General features: G+C 35.6%; 3 protein-coding genes across 3 annotated transcripts; all 3 read right to left on the bottom strand.

Annotated features, from left to right (window-relative positions):
• Nucleotides 1-5,495: 5,495 nt before the first annotated feature.
• Nucleotides 5,496-6,776, bottom strand: LOC139193459 (uncharacterized mitochondrial protein AtMg00810-like). Its single transcript, XM_070816483.1, has one exon. It carries the CDS (start codon nucleotides 6,774-6,776, stop codon nucleotides 5,496-5,498), a length of 1,281 nt encoding a protein of 426 aa, XP_070672584.1.
• A 3,436-nt stretch (nucleotides 6,777-10,212) lies between these two features.
• On the bottom strand, nucleotides 10,213-11,169 carry LOC139193458 (UPF0481 protein At3g47200-like). Its single transcript, XM_070816482.1, has one exon. It carries the CDS (start codon nucleotides 11,167-11,169, stop codon nucleotides 10,213-10,215), a length of 957 nt encoding a protein of 318 aa, XP_070672583.1.
• A 2,830-nt stretch (nucleotides 11,170-13,999) lies between these two features.
• Nucleotides 14,000-16,481, bottom strand: LOC103405672 (expansin-B3-like). The gene is made up of 5 exons (XM_070816643.1): nucleotides 16,088-16,481; nucleotides 15,457-15,757; nucleotides 15,244-15,373; nucleotides 14,395-14,616; nucleotides 14,000-14,348 (listed from the first exon to the last, which is right to left on the bottom strand). The coding sequence occupies exons 1-4, from the start codon at nucleotides 16,239-16,241 to the stop codon at nucleotides 14,419-14,421; spliced, it is 783 nt and encodes a 260-aa protein (XP_070672744.1). The 5' UTR covers nucleotides 16,242-16,481; the 3' UTR covers nucleotides 14,000-14,348; nucleotides 14,395-14,418.
• Nucleotides 16,482-21,740: the final 5,259 nt, after the last annotated feature.

The raw sequence follows: 21,740 nt of genomic DNA, 5'->3' as shown, positions 1-21,740 counted from the left end.
TTAACATTTAGGAAATGGTCCCTCATTTCACAATTTTGAGATGACCCCTCACATGGTCCCTCAATGTCGATTGTTTTGGCATAAAAGTTACTAGCTTTCATAATACAAATAGTTTTTTTTGTTTGGTTTGAATGCAAAAAGCAAATCATGGCAAGGCATGTTCAAATTCCAATCATGGTAGTTATGGAGTAAAATTAGTTAAGACACTTTTGGAGTGCCACTGAGTAATATGGTATTGATATGAGAAATGTTAAAATGATTCTTTCAAAAGTGAGATTTTCTAATATTTCATATTTTAACGTCAATTCTCGTGCCAACATTATAAATCAATGTGCCAAAAACAAAAGGTGTCAGAGAGCCCATAAAGAGTCCTACTTTTGAGAGAGCTCCTTAGCCTTCCTCGTAATGATATTTATCTTCAGTAGTTAGTGAAAGAATTTTAAGTTTATATCTTCATCCCTTACTATAAATAACAAATTCAATCCAATTATTTTCTCTATATTATTTTATTGTAAATATATTGTTATATAAAAATAATATAAAATAAAATAAAAGGACAACTTTAGAGGTGGTAGGTTTCCATTAACATTTAGGAAATGGTCCCTCATTTCACAATTTTGAGATGACCCCTCACATGGTCCCTCAATGTCGATTGTTTTGGCATAAAAGTTACTAGCTTTCATACACGCGCGTTACATTCTTTTATCACAACGTACTACGTGCGATTTATATGTTTTAAATGTATTTATATATTGACAAAAGAAAAACAAATATTTGAAGTAAATAAATAATCTTAGATCATGTTAGAAGAAACCCCTCCTAAACTAATTAAAGCAGTTGAATCCATATAATAAAATCGGTCTCTATTGAATTTATATTAAGAATAGAAAAAATAATATTTAATAAACAACTAATTGAATTACATTATTGCTAATCCATTGTGAGACTAAGCTCATCTCTTTCTTTTAGTGTAGATAATATTGTTTGTTAAAAATAAAAATAAAAATAATCATTTGACAACTAATTTAATCACATTATTATTCGCGTACGAAAAACCTTTTTTATAACTAGCATTACATGCCTCTTAAGATGTTTTGAACGTGTTTAAAAATAGAGAAAATAATATTTAATGAACAACTGATTGAATCACATTATTACTGACACTAATTATTAAAATTAAAAAAAACTGTACAAAAAAATTTAATTATTAAAAAAACATTATTAAAATGACAAAAATACCCCTACCACATTTGATGCATTCTTTTGGATTGCTTTGAAGTTTTTTATTTGAGGGGCATTTTTGTCCCTTTCTTTTTTGTGAAGCTTGTGACACCAAAATACACTGTTCATTGGGGCTTGACTTTATATATAAAGATTATGTACACTAAGTTCAGTGGCTTTTCATAGTTTAATTTGTTCCATGGCCTCGAACTTTTTTCCTCCGTGATGATAGGGCCCGATTGGAACCACTTGTGGGACAAAAGAATTTTCATTGTCCCTGCCAAGTTTATTAGGGACTGAATATGCAAGTAGGATCTGGTTCTGGAAATTCCTGGGGAAGCTTTTGTTCTATGAGGGACACTAATAATTCGTCATCATCTCTTTCGTTTCCGCTCAAAGTTTGTTTACCCACATCACTTATTTTTATCTCACTTGTCTCTCCCTCCTCTCTTACTTCAATTACATAATGATCTATGTTTGCACTACTCCTCTCTTTAGCTGAGTCCGTCCTCATCAACTCTTTCCAACTCCAAATATGACTCACCTAATCAAGTCTTAAATATTAACAAGAACAAAAATTACAAATTGTGTCAATACGTTAATTTATTAAACTACCAAATTTATTATTGGAACCATACAAAAAATTTATAACGTCAGATTTATTTAATGTATTTATTGAATAAATAATAATTCACTCGGTATAGAAGATGGATTATACTAATGTCTCTTTAGGAATATTCCTTTTTTAATTATTTTGGAAAATAAATTAAAAATATAGAATATGTCAATGAGGATGGGTTTGGCTTAACCTCCAAGCCCCCATCCTTCAAACAAATCTCTCCCTACGAGTTCTATTCTTGCAAGGTGTAGGTGAGAAAACTATGTCAGTTTGATTTTTATTTCTAAGACTAAGTACGTAAGCAATTTAATTGGGCTATATGCAACAGAATCCTAAAAGTAGTAATGTTTGTGCTCGGGAACAAAGAAGTCTCGTAAGAATGAAATGATGGTCTGAAATTCGTTAATTCGGCTAAATCATGACCTAACTGAGTTCCATTTTATATATACGATTTTCCAACATATACTATGATGGAAAATAGAAAAAAGCAGAAATTTCATACTAATGATGCCTCTAGATCTATATTTATAGGCAGTTAGTACGAAAAATTACCCGGATGATCCAAGAGATTATATATGCAGGTTGAGAAACTTATGAGGTCGACTGAAGAATTCTTCGGCCCCCCTCCCTCCCACAGAGCATACATAGATCTATACTTCTAGTTGTAGATTCGTATATAATGTGAGGAAGTAACACTTTCAACTGTACTGCCACTGTCAACCCTAAATTGACTTAAGTTCTTTTACACTTTCATTTCATAATAGTCTTCCTATTTTCCCCAAAAAAATAAAAATAAAAAGAACTCTAGCCACGTACGTTGTACTCTGGTCTATCTTGCTTTACTCTACCTTTTTGCGCGTTTCATTTCTTTGTCCTTTTCTTCTGTTAGTATTTTGTCTGTTCGTTCTGGTTTTCATTTAATTGCTTGTGAAATGAGCTTCGGTTTTCACAGTTTCATTGCGTTGTGAGAAATTTTATTCAAAACCAGAGACTTTACGTCATGAAATTTAGGTTAAAATTAATAGATTTTTTAACGATATATTTATATAAAGGAGTTGAGGAAATAAATAGTATTGATTTCATCATCTACGATATTTAAATCTAATATATCTTACCTTCAAATGAATATAATAAAGTGTAGACCCTGTTCTAGTTTCTAAAGGTGATGTTTGGTTTGCGATCTAGGCGGCTTTGCAAACTTCATAGTTTAATTTGTGAATTTTCTCCTGCATTATGTGAAAGAGTTGAGAGAATAAATTGTATTGAGAGATTTTACGTTTGATTCTCGTCAAAAGCGAATTTGACCGACATTATTACTAGTTCATTGTGAAACTAAAACCACTTCCTCTCTCTTTAGTATAGATAATATCATTAAAAAAATAAAATAAAAAGAACTCTTCATGAAAGTCAAACTTAAAATATTTTATTTACAAATGAAAGACAAAAAAACATAGACCCTTCTCTAGTTTCTAGAGGCCACGTTTCGATTATATCTAGTCTATAACTTAGTTTGTTCCATAATACAAATAGTTTTTACTGTTTGGTTTCAATACAAAAAGCAAATCATGGCAAGGCATGTTCAAATTCCAATCATGGTAGTTATGGAGTAAAATTAGTTATGAGAAGAAACCCTCGTAAATTAATTAAACAGCTGAATCGACATAATAAAATCGGTCTATATTGAATTTATATTAAGAATTAAAAATTAATATTTAATAAACAACTGATTGAATCACATTATTGCTAACTCATTATAAGGCTAAACTCACCCTCTCCCCTCTAGTGTAGATAATATCGTTTGTTCCAAAAAAAAAAAAAAATTATTATTTGACAACTAATTTAATCACATTATTATCCGCGTGTAAAAGATATTTTTTATAACCGGCATTACATGCCTCTTAAAATGTTTTGAATATGTTTAAAAATAGAGAAAATAATATTTAATGAACAACTAATTGAATCACATTATCGCTAGCCTGTTGTGAGGTATTAATTATTAAAATAAAAAAAACTATACAAAAAATTTAATTATTAAAAAGACACTATTAAAATGATGAAAATACCCCTGCCACATTTGATGCATTATTTTGGGTTGCATTTGAAGTTTTTTGTTTGAAGGGCATTTTTGTCCAATTATTTTCAGTAAAGCTTGTGACACAAAAAAAAATATTGTTCATTGGGACCTTGGCTTTATATATAAAGATTAGAGTAAACTGCCGATTTACCCCCTGAACTTTTTAATTGGAAAATTAAGGACTTAAACTAATTTTTTTGGCTTATTTCCCCCCTACCGTTAGTTTTTAATAGATTTCATCCAAATTAATGTTAACTCTTATTATGTGCAAACCACGTAACTCTCATTTGTGAACAAAAACGTTACTTCACTATACATTCAAGCACAAAAGCTATAGAATCACACATATTTGCATAGGTTTATATTATAGAAATTTAAGGTTTTCAATTATTTTAAAGAATGAAGCAACCGAACTACCCACACATGTTGTGCACATGCTTTCATTTAATAGAAATTTGGATGGAATGAATGAAAAATTAACAGCAGGGGCAAATCGGCCAAAAAAATTAGTTTAAGTCCTTAATTTTCCAATTAAAAAGTTCAAGGGAGAAATCGAAAGTTTGGTGATAATTCAGGGGGCATATCGACAGTTTACTCTAAAGATTATGTACACTAAGTTCAGTGGCTTTTGGTGTCAGATTTTCAATACTCTGGGTAATGGACTTTCAAATATTAAGGTACGTAGGAAAAAAAAAGAGTAGTGCTTCATGCTACATTATACCGCACTTGTATTATTTTTTTAATAAAGATAAAGCCCACTAACACATGAAGATCTTATTTTTTGTTAGAAATATGATACAAATATGGTAAGTGTATAATTTAAGAAAAAATAATCGTAGAAAGTTAGAAAAAAAATTAAAAAAAATGAACCTCATGAGCATTACAAATTTATGTAATTCTGGATTTGTAAATATAAAAAACCAATGTTTGTGAGTTTAAATCTTCTGCATCCATTCTGTGTGTAGTCTCTATTGTTAATTAACACGTGTTAAATTTATGAATAAATCTTTAAGAAGAATTACGTTTATAAACACGCGTCAATCATAATATAAAGATCGCAGAACTTGTACTCCCAATTGCACCAACAATTATGCTTCTCTCACACGTAAGCAATTGAGAGAGAGAGAGACTCTCATATGATCATCCACTGCCACGGGCTCTCTCTCTCGATCCGAACACGCCGATCTCACTTAATTAAAGCAAGCTTAAGGCTATACCTAATAGTTTTACAAATTATTCAAAAGTTGAAAAAGAACAAATGGCAAGGTAGTTCCAAACTGTATGACTGTCACACATAATCAATTACAGCACTACTTTATTTCATAGCCTTGCCTGCAGTCACAAAAGTCTTGTTGCGTTTTATGTCCTCCGGCGAGCATTGACCGATTGGAAGGTTACTGCTTGTAGTAGGTGAGAACACTATATTAATGAGAAAAGAATTTTCCATTTCTTATTAAAAAAATAATAAGATTACAGAGTGTATATATACACAAAGTTTGTTGTACACACTTGTACAAAGTAGATTCTAACAACTAACCAACTATTGACAGTTGTAACTAATCTAACCAATTACACAGCAAACTAAGATGTATCTTTGACTATTTTATCCTTAATATGCCCCCTCAAATTGAACTGAGGGACCCGAAGAGAAAGTTTGCTTCGGAGAAAAAGAAATCGAGACTTTGACAAGGATTTAGTACAAACATCAGCAATTTGATCCTGAGAGCAGATAAAGTGCACAGAAAGAGCTTTGGAGATGACTTGTTCACGAATATAATGATAGTCAATTGCAACATGCTTTGTTCGTGCATGAAACACTAGATGTTTAGCTAATGAAATTGCAGAGATGTTGTCACACCATAGTTGGGGAGGTGCTGGAAGTATGAGACCAATATCAACTAACAGCTTACAGATCCAGGTGAGTTCTGCAGATGTGTTAGCCAAAGATCTATAGTCTGCTTCTGTAGAAGATCGGGCCACTTTTGGTTGCTTTTTAGCACTCCAACTGATGAGAGAATCACCCAAATATATGCAAAAACCACCAGTACTTCTCCTGTCAATAGAACACCCTGCCCAGTCAACATCAGAATAAGCATGAATACTGAGAGTTTTAGCACATTTGGGAAACCATAGACCTAAATCAAGAGAACCTTTGAGATATCGCAAGATCCTTTTAACTGCTTGAAAATGTGAGTGTCTGGGACTATGCATAAATTGACATACAAGGTTGACTGCAAAGGATAGATCAGGCCGAGTCCAAGTCAAGTATTGCAAACCACCAACTAAAGCTCGATACTCAATAGGATCAAAGAGTAAGGGAGATGAATGATCTAATTTGGAGGTGCTTAAAGGTGTGGCAGAGGCCTTAGCACCATCCATCTTAGCTTTCTGCAACAGATCAAGGATATATTTTGTTTGAGACAAAAAAATCCCTGTGGAAGACCTCTTAACTTCAAGTCCAAGGAAATAATGCAAGGGACCAAGATCTTTGATAGGAAACAAGGAACTCAGATGAGTAATAGTGGCTTGAAAAGCTTGAGAAGAAGGCCCTGTCACCAATATATCATCAACATACACCAACACAAATACCAAGACATGATCTCTTTTAATAAACAATGAGTGATCATTTTGAGAACCAATAAAACCCATAGAGGATAGAGCACTGTGTAGCTTGTCATACCAAGCTCTCGAAGCTTGTTTCAATCCGTATAAAGACTTTTGTAAGTGACATACATGAGCAGGTTTAATGGGATCTTCAAAACCTAAGGGCTGCTTCATGAAAACATCTTCAGATAGAGTACCATTGAGAAAGGCATTACTAACATCAAGTTGGTTTAAAAACCAGTCAAACTGAACTGCCATGGTCAACAAAAGCCTAATGGTAACAGACTTTGAAACTGGACTAAAAGTGTCTGTGTAATCCAAACCTTCTTATTGATGAAACCCCTTGGCCACCAACCGAGCTTTATAACGATCTATTGAACCATCAACCTTCTTTTTTATTCGAAATACCCATTTGCAGCCCATAATATTTTGAGATGGATGAGAAGGAACCAATTTCCAAGTACCAGTTTGAAGAAGAGCATTGAATTCTTCTTGCATTGCTTGTCTTCACTGTTGGAATTTAGAAGCTTGCATATAGGTAGAAGGCAAGTAATCTAGACATAGATGTAGAGGTAGAGGATGTTTAGTGGAAAGAAGGGCTTTGGGTTTATAAATCCCTGCTTTGGATCTAGTTTGCATAGGATGAATGTTGGATGGAGGGTTAGAGATAAGAGGGTGAGGAATTGAGGAGGGGGATATAAGTATCCGCTGGGGAAGGAGAAGGACATTGAGATGGCAAGGATGAAGGTATAGAAGATTGAAAAGGAAGGGAAGTGGAGGGTGGAGAATAAGAAACATGTAATTGAGGAAAAATAAGGGTAGTAAGAATAGTAGGTGGAGATAATGGTGGATAACAGTGATGAGATGGTGAATCTGGAACTTTAGAATGAAAGGGAAATGTAGACTCATCAAACTGAACATGTCTCGAGATGTAGACTTTCTTAGAATGCAAGTCAAGACATCTATAGCCTTTATGTTTAAGACTATAACCAATGAAAACACAAGCTTTACTTTTAGGTTCCAATTTAAATGAGGTATATGGTTTTAACCAGGGAAAACAGCTACAACCAAAGATTCTCAGTGAAGTATAATATGAGGGCTTGTGAAACAATAATTCCCAAGGTGAAGAGTGATGCACAGTGGGCAATCGATTGATGAGATAAATGGTTGTGGAGAAAGCCTCAACCCAGTAAACATGTGGAACCAAAGAAGCAACTAAAAGGGTTCTGGCAATTTCAACTAAATGCATATGTTTGCGCTCAGCACACCCATTTTGTTCGGGGGTGTGAGGGCAACTCAACTGATGATGAATACCATTATCCTTGAGATACGAGATGAACATGGAACTGAGATATTCCCCACCAGAGTCATATCTAAGTGTAACAATTTTATTTCCCAACAAGTTTTCAACAATGAGCTTTAAATATACAAATGTAGAAAACACTTTAGATTTACACTTGAGAGGAAAGAACCAAGTGTACTTATTGAAATCATCAACAAAGATGATGTAATACCTATAGCCTGTAACATAAAGAACTGGTGAAGGTCCCCATACATCTATATGCAAGAATTCCAAGGGTTTACAAGTGGTACTAGTTACAGACCCAAAAGAGAGTTTAGAACTCTTTCCTATAACACAATTGGAACAAAAGACTTGGTGACACTAGTAGAGACAGGAATACTAGATGTTGAAGACAACTTATTCAACACTTTGACAGAGGGATGTCCCAAGCGTTGATGTTAAACATCCTGAAAGGCAGTGATAGAAGCAGCAAACACATGTTGATTTCCAGTAAGAAGGAGAGATGCAAGGAAACGATAAAAGCCATTTCGCACAGGACCTTTAAAAAGCATCATCTCCGAAGAAAGATCTTTCACAGTAAAGTGAAAGGGATAAAGGTGAATAGAACACCAATTATCAATTGTAAACTGATTTGCAGAGAGTAATCTTGTTTCAAATCAAGAACATGCAGTACACTATTGAGAGCAAATGTATGAGCATAGGTATGAATTTTAGAAGAGCCAGAATTAAGAAAGGGCAAACATTTGCCATCGCCAATATAAACTTGTTCTGGACCAGTGTATGCCTCTGGATTTTGTAGATTGTCATATGAATTTGTCATGTGAGAACTAGCACCTGAATCAAGAAGCCAAGTAGGAGTAGCAGGTTGAGAAGATTTGACACTGGCGCACATAGCAGACTGAGAAGATTTGATGCCAAAATGAGGATTCATGCGCTGAAGACATTGAATGGCTTCATGATCATATTCTCGACAAAGTTGACAGTAAATTCTTCGACCAGAACGGCCGCCACAATTGTAGGTTTGGCGTGAATTGTTTGGACGAGTGTAATTATGGCGCTGATTTGTAGATCGATAATTGGAGAAATGCCGATCCATTCCACGAGATTGAGACTACCTAGGGTTGGAAGAAGCACGATCCATGCCACGCCTTTGGTGTGAGTGGACAATGTTGAAATTATGAGCAACAAACGCCTGAGAATTAGGGTTTTGCAATGGCGTAGGCAAAAGACCAGGAGAAGAGGATCCAGAAGCTGAATGAAATGCCTGAAATGAAGAAGAAGGCACTGATGGCTTTCGATTAGCCAATTGGATTTCTTTACTCAGGAACAATCCATGAAGCTCATCAAGAGTGGTAGATCCAAGATGAAATTGAATCGCATCGATGAAAGAATCAAATTCAGGAAGAAGACCGTGAAGAGTCACCGAAATCAATTCAGAATCATCAATTGGAGCACCGGTATTCGCAAGAGCATCAGCAATAGCTTCAATTTGTTGAAGATAGGCGGTAGCAGAAGAATCGCCTTTGGTAATATTACGAAGTCAAGAGTGAAGTTCATGAATGTGCGATTGAAAAGCTGTGGCAAGACGCGATTCAAGTTTAGACCAAAGATCACGAGCAGATGTGACTCCCACAGTATACGGAATCAAAGACTCAGAGAGAGTTGAATGGATCCAAATGAGAATGTTTTAATCATTCTCAAACCAGGCTACATACGCTGGATTCAGTGTAAGTGTGAGAGTTCCAGCGGAATCACAAACAAATTTCGGCGGAGCAGCCATAGATCCATCAATAATACCAGTAAGATTGTACCGGCAAAAGATTGGAGCAAAGAGAGCACTCCAAGTGAGGTAATTTGTTGTAGTAAGCTTGATCGAAACAAGCGATCCAATATTCTGAATCGTAATGGAAGGGATCGAAGAATTAGAGCACGAAACCTCAGTAGGAAGGGAATGAACTGGAGAAGCTGAATCAGAGGACGGAGAAGGTTGAGCCGCCATAGCTAGGGTTTTGAGAAGAAAATTAGAGGAAGCAAGAAAGAAAAAAGGGGATCAGGAGAAGGTCGTTAGACAGAGGTGGTTGATACCATAATGAGAAAATAATTTTCCATTTCTTATTAAAAAAATAATAAGATTACATAGTGTATATATACACAAAGCTTGATGTACACACTTGTACAAAGTAGATTCTAACAACTAACCAACTATTGACGATTGTAACTAATCTAACCAATTACACAGCAAGCTAAGATGTATCTTTGACTATTTTATCCTTAATATATATAAGGTCTGCGTGGCGGTAAGAATGAGAATAATGATGACCGCATTTGAAACTAACCAGATTGACGATGAATTGTATAGATAATCCCTTTTGATCCGTGCTAGCCAACACCTTAGCCAACGATCTTCATAGTATTCATACACGTGCCAGGCGAGTCGAGAGTAAACGAACGAGATGGATGCAGTGTCATTGGAAAGGCTATTGAACAAACAACAGTATCCTCCTTGCTCAATTCGGTTCGTACAATTCGTTTCTGAATGAGAGAGTCTAAATCTTTGGTAGACTTGATAAGCTGATTGAACAGCATGGCATAAGACAAAATGTAATGGGGCTTCATTGAACACCGTTCGTAGGCTATGAGGTTTCTAAAGACACATTCTGTGTTGGCTCCAATTGTCATATGTGGAATTTTCATCACTCCATTTTCCCTGTTGATGGTTATGCACAACAGCTCTGTCCCCCAGGATGCAAGTTGAAATTTGACTCCAATCTCCTCAAGATGTGTCACTGAGGGAATAGGAACCCAATATTCATAAAGACTCTCCTTATTCCTCGATACTGATCCAACAAGCAAATCTCTTGCATTGTTAAGTAAATGTCTGAATTTCCATGTCTCCCTTTCATTATCTATAAATTCTAAAAAGGAATCTCTGATCGTCCAAGTATGCATAACTTCGAAACATAATAGCGAAGTTCGCCGATGTAGAGAAGTCTCTTCTGATTCTTTTGTCAGGTTGAATAAACACTCGAGGACTTTCCACGGAAGCTGGTTTTCAAGCAGCAACAAGTCGTTTTTAACTGTCGAATGCACCTCTGGCATACTGAAAACATCATGATCTCTGGAAATCGAATTCATTCGGCGGATAAGTTCTAAAATAAAGCAACCATTGACCACTATCATTTCTACTAACTGATCGCTACTCAGATGATCATCAAACTTTTCGTCATAGCAGTTACGAAGAAACTCTTCTCTGCTTCTGGTTTCTTTGACAAACTTCACCAAACTGGTGTCTGGAGTTGGTTTGCGTTTGAGGAGGCATTGCAAATTCCGTAGCTTATATTCTTCCATGGCTTGGAACCTTTTTCGTCCGTGGTGATACGGCCCGATTGAAACCACTCGTGGAACAAAAGCATTTTCATTGTCCCTGCCAAGTTTATTAAGGACTCTGAATATGCAAGTAGGATCTGTTTCTGAAAATTCCTGGGGAAGCTTTTTTCTATGAGGGACGCTAATAATTCGTCTTCATCTCTTTCATTTCCCCTCGAAGTTTGGTTACCCACATCACTTATTTCTAACTCACATCTCTCTCCCTCCTCCCTTGAATTACGGAGTGATCTCCGTTTACACTATTGCTCTCCTCAGCTGAGTCTGTCATCGTCAACTCTTTCCAACTCTAAATGTAACTCACCTAATCAAGTATTATATATTAACAAGAACAAAAATTACAAGTGTTTGAATAGCACTATCTTACTAATCATACGTCTAGTTCTAAAACGTGGAATATTTATAGGCAGTTGATAGGATACCAGGATGATCCAACTTTGATGTAGCCTGAGATGATTATACTTTCAGGTTGAGAAATTTATAAGGTCGAATGAGGAATCCTTCGGCCCCCCTAGCTCCCTCAGAGCATACATAGATGATCTATACTTCCACTTCCAGACTCATATATAACATGAGAGTGAAACACTCTCTAATCTCTACCGTGCTGCCAACCAATAGACTCGCAAGTCTTTTTTACATTCCCAATTGTCTTTCTATGATCCCCCCCCTCCCCCCCTCCCCCCCCCCTCCCCCCCCCCCCCCCCCCCGCGTCGTTCCAACCCGCCCAACCCCAAAGAAATACAAAATTAAAAACCTCTAGCATATTTTGTCGGGTCGTTCTCGTTCAGATGGTTTTCATTTAATTGCTTGCGACATTACTGTAGGTTTTCACTGTATCATTGCGTTTGGGGATATTTTCATTTAAATCCGCAATTTTATCTTAAGAAATTTATGTTAAAACTAATAGGTTTTTTTTAATGCACGATTACGATGTTGTGTAAGTTCATAACATTCCCTAGTAATAACATACGTCTATATTGTAATAGTACACGATTGGTGTACAATAAACGTTGATTTTGTAATTCAATCACGTTGAAATAGAAAAACTTACATTGACAATGTAACAGAATGTCCACAATCTAACTACCAACCTTGTTATGTTAAGTGATAATCACGTCATTCTCTATCATTAACTTGACTTTTATCTTAATTACGTATTCTATATTGCACCCCACTTAATAAAATGTTTTTTTGATCCTTCCTGCTGCTCCTCCTAGCTATTGGTTTTCCTTGCATAATCTTTAAGAATCTTTTTCATAAAACTTTGTTTCTTACAAATATCTTCTTGAGTTGGCAAAGTTCTATTGGTGAGGAGTAACAAAAATAAATAGTATGTATTGAGATAGGATCCTCGCCGGATCCTAAGGATCCTCGCCGGATCCTAAGGATCCTCGGGATACTTTAATCATGTCTTTGTACATCGTACGATCAGAAATCATTTTAAATTATGTTATTTAAAATTGAACACAAATAGTATCTGACGAAAACTGACCACATGATGTATGATGAGTGGATAGGATTAAAGGATTCCTGGGATCCCCACAAGAGGATCCGGCGAGGATCCTATCTCGTATATATTGACCCAAAAAAAAAAGAATTTTGTTCTCCAAGACCTTATGGTTCAAAAAAAAAATAATATTATGCTCATCAACCGTTCAATTTTAATCTGACGGTCAATGATTATTTAACTTTTATTTTTATACTTCTTTAATAAATTAAGATCAAAATCAAATAGTAAATAACCGCCCACTATTATTTTTTAGACCTACTCTAACGCTTGAAGTAAAACTCAAATTTTAAGTTATAAATCTACCTCAACTTGCTCCAACCCTTAGGCCAAATATGAGTGTTAACCCCAAACTCATTTTTAGAGCAAACTTAGGCTAGAATTTCCCATGGGTTGATGGGGTGGAGGCTAGTCCACCATATATGTGTATTTTTTTTTTTAGTTTTATATTTATAAATTCATTGAATGTAATGGCTAAAATCTAATATGATCAAATTTAAAAAAATATATATAGCAAGTATTATAATACAAGTAGTTAGATATTTAAAAATGAATATTTTAATTACTTATATTATGATACTTGATATGACGAGAGTATTCCCGGCGTCCTAAAAATTCTCGACACAAGCAGCCCTTGCAAATTGTGAGAGATTTGAAGGTTGTAAACACATCAGCGTGTGGGTGATCATATATGTATGTGATGTGACCAAAACATCTCCATTTTTTTTAGTACAACGATATATTTACACTAAGGGAGGGGAGAGTTCGGTTAAGCTATACAATAGGGAACCCAATTTAGTATCGGATTCGTCATCCACGATATTCAAACCTAAGACCTCTCACTTACAAGTGAAGAGGAATATCATTATGCAGTCCAATTACAGGTTCTGACATTCATTTTTAGGGCTGTTACCCTTTGGAATAGGAATAGAAACCCCTGGCCCCTTCTATGAACTCATAAATTAATGTTCTACAGCCGAAAGTACGTAGTCTAAACTCTATCTTGTTCCTTCACTTACTTTGCCGCACTAGAGACTATATACTCAGACAACCAAGCTAGCTATTGTGTATGTGAGTGTCTGTTAATCGTTGATGCAATTAAATTTACATGAGTGATTGTCTGTAATTTCTTTTTTAAAGTGTTTAACATCACCCTATACATAAGGACAATAGTTTATCTATACATTGGTGTATATCTTCTTATTTATCTTACTCTATAGTTAAGCTTTTCTCTCCAACATGAGTTCTTGTATGCTCAGAGATCTCCCATGGTACGCGACATTAAAGTGCAATCAAAGGGTCCAAATTCATTAAAACACCATTGGGTCCACAAACTTACATATAGCATTAACAAAGCAAGAACACACGCTCTCTCTCCTTTTGGAGAGGGCTGGCAACATATCTCAGTGCAGTCGGAACAGCAGGAAAGTTCAAAAGGAAAAAAAAACAAGAAAAAGAAAGAGCATTGGATGCCATTATAATTAATTAGTGCAATCCAACGGCTACTTTTCTTTAAAAACAAAAAACACCAACCCGACAACGGCTACTTTTGTCTCATGGGGACAACCGGACAAGCCCTTTTTCGGGCCTAGAAAATGCTTAGTCAAAAAAGTGCTTATATTCTATATATCATGACCTGTTTGTCAAATATTAAAAAGTGCTTATATTCTATATATCATGACCTGTTTGTCAAATATTAAGCCAAGCTAGTAGTGGAAATTGAGGCGAGAAGTGTAAGTGGCTTTTGGAGACCAATTACCGGGAATGACATCTCTGGCTGAGAGAGTTTTTGCTGTCGAGAGAGTTGTAATCTTCACTGAGAATGGTCCTTTTAGAGGACCCCCATTTATGCACCAATTAGCTCCCCATACATGACTCATCTCGATCCACTCGCTTGAACTTGCCTGCACCATCCCACCAACACAAAAATATAAATAAAAAATTAGTGAACTTTAAATTCTTTAATCACTTAATTAACGCTAAAATATGGCTTTGCAAAATTGTTTCGGATTAAGGTCTGCGATAGGAATTGTGTTGTTTCTGGAAGATAACAACTCAAATTACTCAATTACATATCACGAGTACATTGTTAATGCAACAATATGCTCATAACATGTAAGTCTTGCTTCTCATGACTAAAATATTCACTACACAAGTATCATTTTCTTTGAAGGTTTGTAAACCAGTTTGGACATGTTTACACTGCTTTTTATTTGAAAACGTGGAATTGTACGACTAAGTACTTCGTTATATTTCAAGGAAAAACTATCTTTAATTTCGTTGATTTGGCATGCATTTTCTTTCGAGTAATGTTACACTTACTATATATTTGTATCATCATTTGTATCATCTCTCTAATAAAGGCAAGGCACACCAACATATGTGAGTCTCATCTCTATTAGATATATGGTGCAAATATGTAGTACGAGGAACATTTTTGTTTTCTTAATAGCAAAAGTAAATGTAAAAGTAAAGTAAGTAAAGTTGCAAGAGGCATGCAGCAATGTATAAAAAAGAGAAGGACAACGTGCCGGTCTTATATGCATTGATCCGACGTCTCCATCTCCATCCTCAAACTCTACTAGCAGTGATAGCCAATAATTTGTTGAACCTTCATTTACATGGAAGGCAATCTGCTTCCCAGGATACTTACATGGTGTCCTGTAGGTAAAATAATTAAATTGACTTGTGCGAACGAGGACCGTTAAAGCAAACAAGCTAAACATGACATATGCGAACGTTACCGTCGGTAAAGGACGGAGAGTTCGCCTTGGTTTCTGAGCAAACCGCCTTCGCCGGACACAGCCATGCGCCCAAAGGCGGCGCCGCTGAGGTCGAACTGGATCGGCCCGTTCGAGCAGCCCGGACACTCATCTGTCACGATTATTGTGGCGGGTCGTCTCGAGCAGATGCTCTGGTCGAGACACTTGATTTTGTAACACGCGCCGCACCCCTCGCCGCTCTTGAACAGAACCGGGCTCACCGCACCAACCCTCGCCCTGAACGGCTTCACGTCCACCATTGACCCGTACCCACACGCTCCGCCTACCAAAATTAAGCACATGCCGACATAATTAATTCACGACCAATTAAAATAATTTGTACCATCTCAACAGAAGAAAAGTATAAAAAATTCACTTTAATTACTCTAAATTTATCTTTATTAACGGAAAAGAAAATTCAAACTTTGGTGCAGTGAAGTTCAAGCACATTGATCTAATCAACTTGACTAAATTTAAATTGACGCAAGTATAATACAACTGAGATGTACAAAATCTGTTGAGACTGTACGTACAAATGATACTTTTGACTGTCTAAACATGCGGCATTGTAAGCTAAAACCAAATTGAATTGTGTTTGAGGGTAGGGTCTTACCGTCGCTGCCGTCGCCTTCGGGGTTGCCGTACCAGGTGGCGATGGCTGGGAGCCAGCGGGTGCTGGCCCGGGGTTGCTGAACTTGACAAGACACAAGCAGAAGCAACGAATTCAGAACCAACACAAGGCCGAAGCCGCGGTGGAGGAGCTGCATTGTGAGGTAGAATGTTTGATTAAGTGGGTGTTGAGTGGCGGCGGCGGCGGAGAAAGTTCTGAGCACTGGTTTGGGTCAACAGTGAGCACAAAGCTATGCCGACAAATGTGTAGTGAATTAGAGGCTTTTCTATGCTTTGGATTTTAGGTTATGTTCTGTATCGTATATAACTATATATAGGATATATAGCACCTGCTGCAAAGCTGCCACAGTAATAAGAGATTTTTTAGTATAACCGTTATCGAAATGGTATATCACGTGTTTTTATGAAAATGATGGTTTATGATATTAAAAAACTAATAATTTAAAAACTAAAATTTTTTATTCCACTTGCATAAAAAACATATGATATTCGTATTTCTGCCGTAACTAAAAAGAGCTTCAATAATTTCACTATGACCATCGCCCCATGTCCTGTCATTGTATTACGATAAAAGCCACTGAAACCTGGGCCCTACCGACGGTTAAGGCGTCAATTCCGCCTGACTCTACCCTACGTCGTTTCTTTGTTCAGTTGTGCATTCCGGACGGAGTCACGGAGGGGAGGGAGGGGTGTTTTTGTCGTTTCGGAGGAATGAAGTAAACGGTGTGCCGTTAAAAGATGAGGACGTGAAGGGCAGTTGTGCAACAAATACTGGGAGGGCAATTGTGGCCACGGAGGACGCCGTTACAGAAAACGCATTGTGAACAATTGGCTGACACATTTTCCGGGATATTGGCAGGTTTTGTTGACTTCTTTTAACTGATTTTATCTAGAAGAATAATGTTTCATTTGTTAGAGTTCCTCTCCGATATCTCATGTTTTTTACATAATATTTTATAATGTTGCCACATAATTATGCTAAAACAATAGATAACAAAGAGTTTATGGAGAATCTCAATTTTAAAAGAGTCTCCTTAACATATCTTAATTAAGTGAAACGACGTACAAAAACGTTTGAGTTATGTTAAACAAGGAAAACTCTTTAAAATTAACCGGCACTAGTAATGATCATAAAAAGCAACATTACAACTGAAAAAATTGTTGATGATGAGTTTTAATATTATGAAAATGTCGCATGATGGTTGCGTTACCAGTACAAACAAAAATATCTTTGCCAAATGTATGTAACGATCAAGCTATTACTCAACTGCTCAATTTTTAGATGGGTAAAATCTCATATGATTGAGAAAATTTTACAATATTTGTAGGCAGCTGCCCACCTTGCCATGAAAGAGGGGGAAATAGATTGAAACTAAGCAAAGAGAGAAACAACAAATACGGAAATAACTTACGAACAACTGCACTAATTAAGCGCCTGGTTGAAAGTTAGCTAAAGCGATTAAAGTTCATTATTAATAGCCGATAGGGAGCCGTTTTGTGAAACATCTTGACCTGGCATCTACTTTGGTTTGCTCCCTCCAAGGGATCGTAGGGGAAAAAGACTCTAAACGAAGATTCAAACTTGAAATGTCTTTCAATTGTGAGAAGGAAAATGTTAGAAAAAACTAGGCCCCAAAAAACTTAAGTGTCATACAATGCATACTAACACCCTATGTCACGTACATCCTCTTCTTAAACATGGAAAGAAACACAAACGAGGCGGCCTATAGGTTTCTAACTGACCATAAACTCTTAGAACTAGAGCTTTAATACCATGTTTGACAAACACTAGCCTCTAAAAACTTAAACTGCCATGAAACGAAACCAACAATATTTACATCAAGCTAATGAAGTACTTTGCACCAAAAGTTAGTTGGTTAACAAGCAACAACCAATCTAAAGAAACAAAATTGAACTCAAATGAAGCTTTCCCCTTGTTCTTATCAATTAAACGTATTATATTACTTTGGCTATTACTAGTCCTTTACCTGATCCTCTCTTCTTATGGAAACATGTTACAGCTAGCCCTCTGTGTTTGAGTACTTCCATTAAAATTGACAGTTTATATGGTTTTAGTCAAAGTTCCTAGTGTAGAAAGAATAACGCCTTTTACCAATAAGTCCTCATTAGGGTTTCCATATTATTAGTTATCTTAAAACACGTGTACTTGAGAAATCATGACGTAAAGCCACGATTTAATATTGGTTATAATTTGTGTGGCCCAAGAGACAAAATGTTGTCTGGTGCACGAACTAAATTTGTAGTTTATCAATCCTAACAAGTGGAGATAAGCAAGTGGATGAAGTGGAATTAAGCATCTATTCATGGATATATAATTATCCGGTTTTTGTTTGCTTGTTTATATTCTAAGGTTGCACTTGGTTGGTTCTTAGCGATATATATTTATTGATCCAAGAAAAAGACCTTGAAAACAAAGAAAACTGCTGCTTAGATCACTAGTTTAAATCAATCTCTTAATTCGTCCATAAGCCTTTCCAAAATATGTGAAGGACTCCGGCCATGTAGTAAATTAGCTAGAATTAAGAATTGAATTTTGTGCTGATTTCAAATTGGATGGTAACTTACAATGAAATAGGGGAGAGATAATTTAGATTCAATCTAATATTCATATAAAAATGTTCTTAATCAACTAAACTACAAACTCTTTCAAGATATAGCTACAATAACAATCGACATATCTATGCTTTGGATTTATGTTGAGAGCATTGAGATCATGATATTTGTTTTCTTTCATCAAAGTTCAAACAATACATACATGGCTAGATTATAACTATATGGTGTAAATTGAAGCCAACGGCCTACAATAATAAACCTGTTAATAATGTGTTCTTATTGGATGACCCGATAATGATTCGATTAGTATCATGTCGATCCAAAATTTATTATTTTCATAACGTTTTAGTATCGTGTTTACAGATCAGGTAAGAAATTGTCAGGTTAATGGCAAATGCCTCCAATAATCATAGATGGGCTAAGCTGTAAAAATAAATATTCAGGACCCTACATGCACATGCATGAATAGAAAGAACCAAATAAGAATCCTAATGTGCGTGCGTCATGAGTATCATACGGAGGTGGATTGTCTGCAGTCCTATTTCCCTACTCTTTGCATCTCCTCCTGTTTTATGTGGTCACGGTTAAGCCACGTCAACATTTTACATTTTTATTACTTTTTGTTTTATTATTTTTATAAAAAAATCAATATAAAATGTTAACGTGCCTTAACCGTAACCATACAAACAGAAAAGAATGAGAAGAGTATGAAAATAGGAGCGCAGACAATCCACCTCCTCATCATACTGCCAATGACTGCATATCATCTTGTCACATGGGCTAAGTTCTTTCACTGGCCTACTGTGCGTGCGTCACGAGGATCATCATACTGCCAATGACTACATACCATCTTGTCACATAAGTTCAAATGTGTAATTATTTATTGTGTCACCGTTATTTAATTTGTGGTGTTTATAACAATATAGTCTTCTACATAGGACATCATTTCTAATTTAGTGGCTGCTTAGTGGCCATTAAGGTTTGTCATTAATGAAAATATCCACAATAGACACCAATAAAAAAATGTGTCTTTTAGCCAAATTTCTAGTAGTATGAGTGTGAGCAGATTTACGATAATGCTCCTCCTGCTAAGAAATAATTACAAGTTTTACCAGTTCCCTTGAAGCTTGTGCGAGGTGATCAAGCGATATGGGTATTTTAGACATCATCTACATGAGGGTATCAAGTCTGAACAGATTTTTTTGGGCAATCACTTTGGGAAATACTCATGTTTCTTAGGAAATGAACATTTGTTTTATCGTTAAAATTAACATGGTTTTTAAGTTATTATTTAATATTACGGTTTAATGGTATTCTTCTTCATTTGTAACGAGATGTCTAAAGTTCAAATATCAGAAATGACAAGTCCGCAAGCCTCTATATGTGCAAAAAAGTTCATTACAAATTCATTGTTCAACTTTCGTTTTATTAAACTGTTGATATTTTTTATCTTGTATAGTGTTCTTTATTTTGTTTTCAATAAAATTGTTCTCTCTGATTGTTGTGCCGCCAACATTCATAAAAGACATTAATCGATTTGAAACACAAAGGAGTAAACGTACATTTTTCACAAATCATAATGACAATTGTGATAAAAATCCCTATTTGGCACCAAAACAATCAATTGGTCTTCACACAACCACTTAAGCATCATGTTTTTATTTCATGCATAATGAAGAGTGGATGAAGGATGATGAGCACAGATGTATAAGAAAAAGGCACACATAATGAAAACTAAAATTAAAAAACAAAAATCTTTGTTGAACTGTTTTCACTTTCGAGATTCTTTTTTCGTTCATTCTTTATTTCTTTTCCTCTCTCCCATCACCCTCCTTCATCTCTCCTTTCTCCCATATACTTTTCTCATATATATCTCAACACAAAATGTAAAAACGAAATAGTTATCAAACGGTCTTCAATCTCTTTGAAGGCACCTTTTTGCATATGAATGTTGTGTATGAAGCACATATACAAATGAGCGTGAATGTTTTGAATGCGAGGGGCCAAAGTGTGTAAGTTTTTGAAAAAAAATAAAAATTCTAAGAGAAGATGTTATTTGGTTAATTTCACCAACTAATTGTCCTATCTGCTGAATTTCATGTTTCTGCCTTCAATCTTTCTTTTAGAATTCTATTCGTGGAGTGCGAATATAAGGTGGGTGGGCAAACAAGAATCGAGCATAAATTATATATTAGCACTGTAACCTCCAATTTTGAACCATAGTTAATATGAAGCTAGCTTAAAGCTTGAGGTAACAATTCGAAGCCCTTCCTTGTGCTTCTTCAAAAGTCATGTTGCACGATGATCCGATCAAGCATCATAAAATAACATTGAAGTATGTGTGGGGTGATGCCCGGACCCAGTAGATAACATTCTTTAGTTAATTAAACGTACTTGATTATCGCTAACCGAGTAGTTAATTAAGACTAACTCCATTACAGAATCACATCTCCAATAAGATATAAAGCATGAGTACAATGCATCGAACAAATGAAGAGTTAGTTTGTGCTCTTAAAAGAAATATATTATTCAATAAAGCAAGCACGATGCATTTCCTAGATAAAGCTTAATTAGAACTGATTATATATAAGATTGTGTTTTGATTATGCTAATAAAGTATGAATTTCCGGTAGTTAAAGTAGCGCAACTGTAGAAGAAGATACTTTGAAAATCCATTCAGCAAGTACCACAAAAAAACTGTCTCAATTTTTATCTTAATTAATGCTCATCTCTGTGACAATGAAGAACCAAGCTACGCACTTATTATATTCAAGAACATGGGGATCTTCTTAGAAACAGAAGCTGAATCATGCTTTCCTGAATGAAAAAAATATCCCCTCCCTCCTTTGATACGAGCAATCTCATATGCAGGAGTGAATATTATTAATGAACTGATATACAAGCCCCTACAAGAAGAAGTCGAACATACTGAACCTCAAATACACGTTTAGGTAAATTATAACCAACGGAATTATAAACTCATTGCAATTGTTTTCCTCTTATTATGCCTTCCCTTTTTTGCGTGTTTTGGTTTGTGACTTTAAGTTATAAGTGTTTTTAAG

Source organism: Malus domestica, chromosome 17 (genome assembly GCF_042453785.1).
Source record: "Malus domestica chromosome 17, GDT2T_hap1".
In the NCBI taxonomy this organism is placed as follows: domain Eukaryota; kingdom Viridiplantae; phylum Streptophyta; class Magnoliopsida; order Rosales; family Rosaceae; genus Malus; species Malus domestica.
This window is presented reverse-complemented; position numbering and strand designations above follow the sequence as displayed.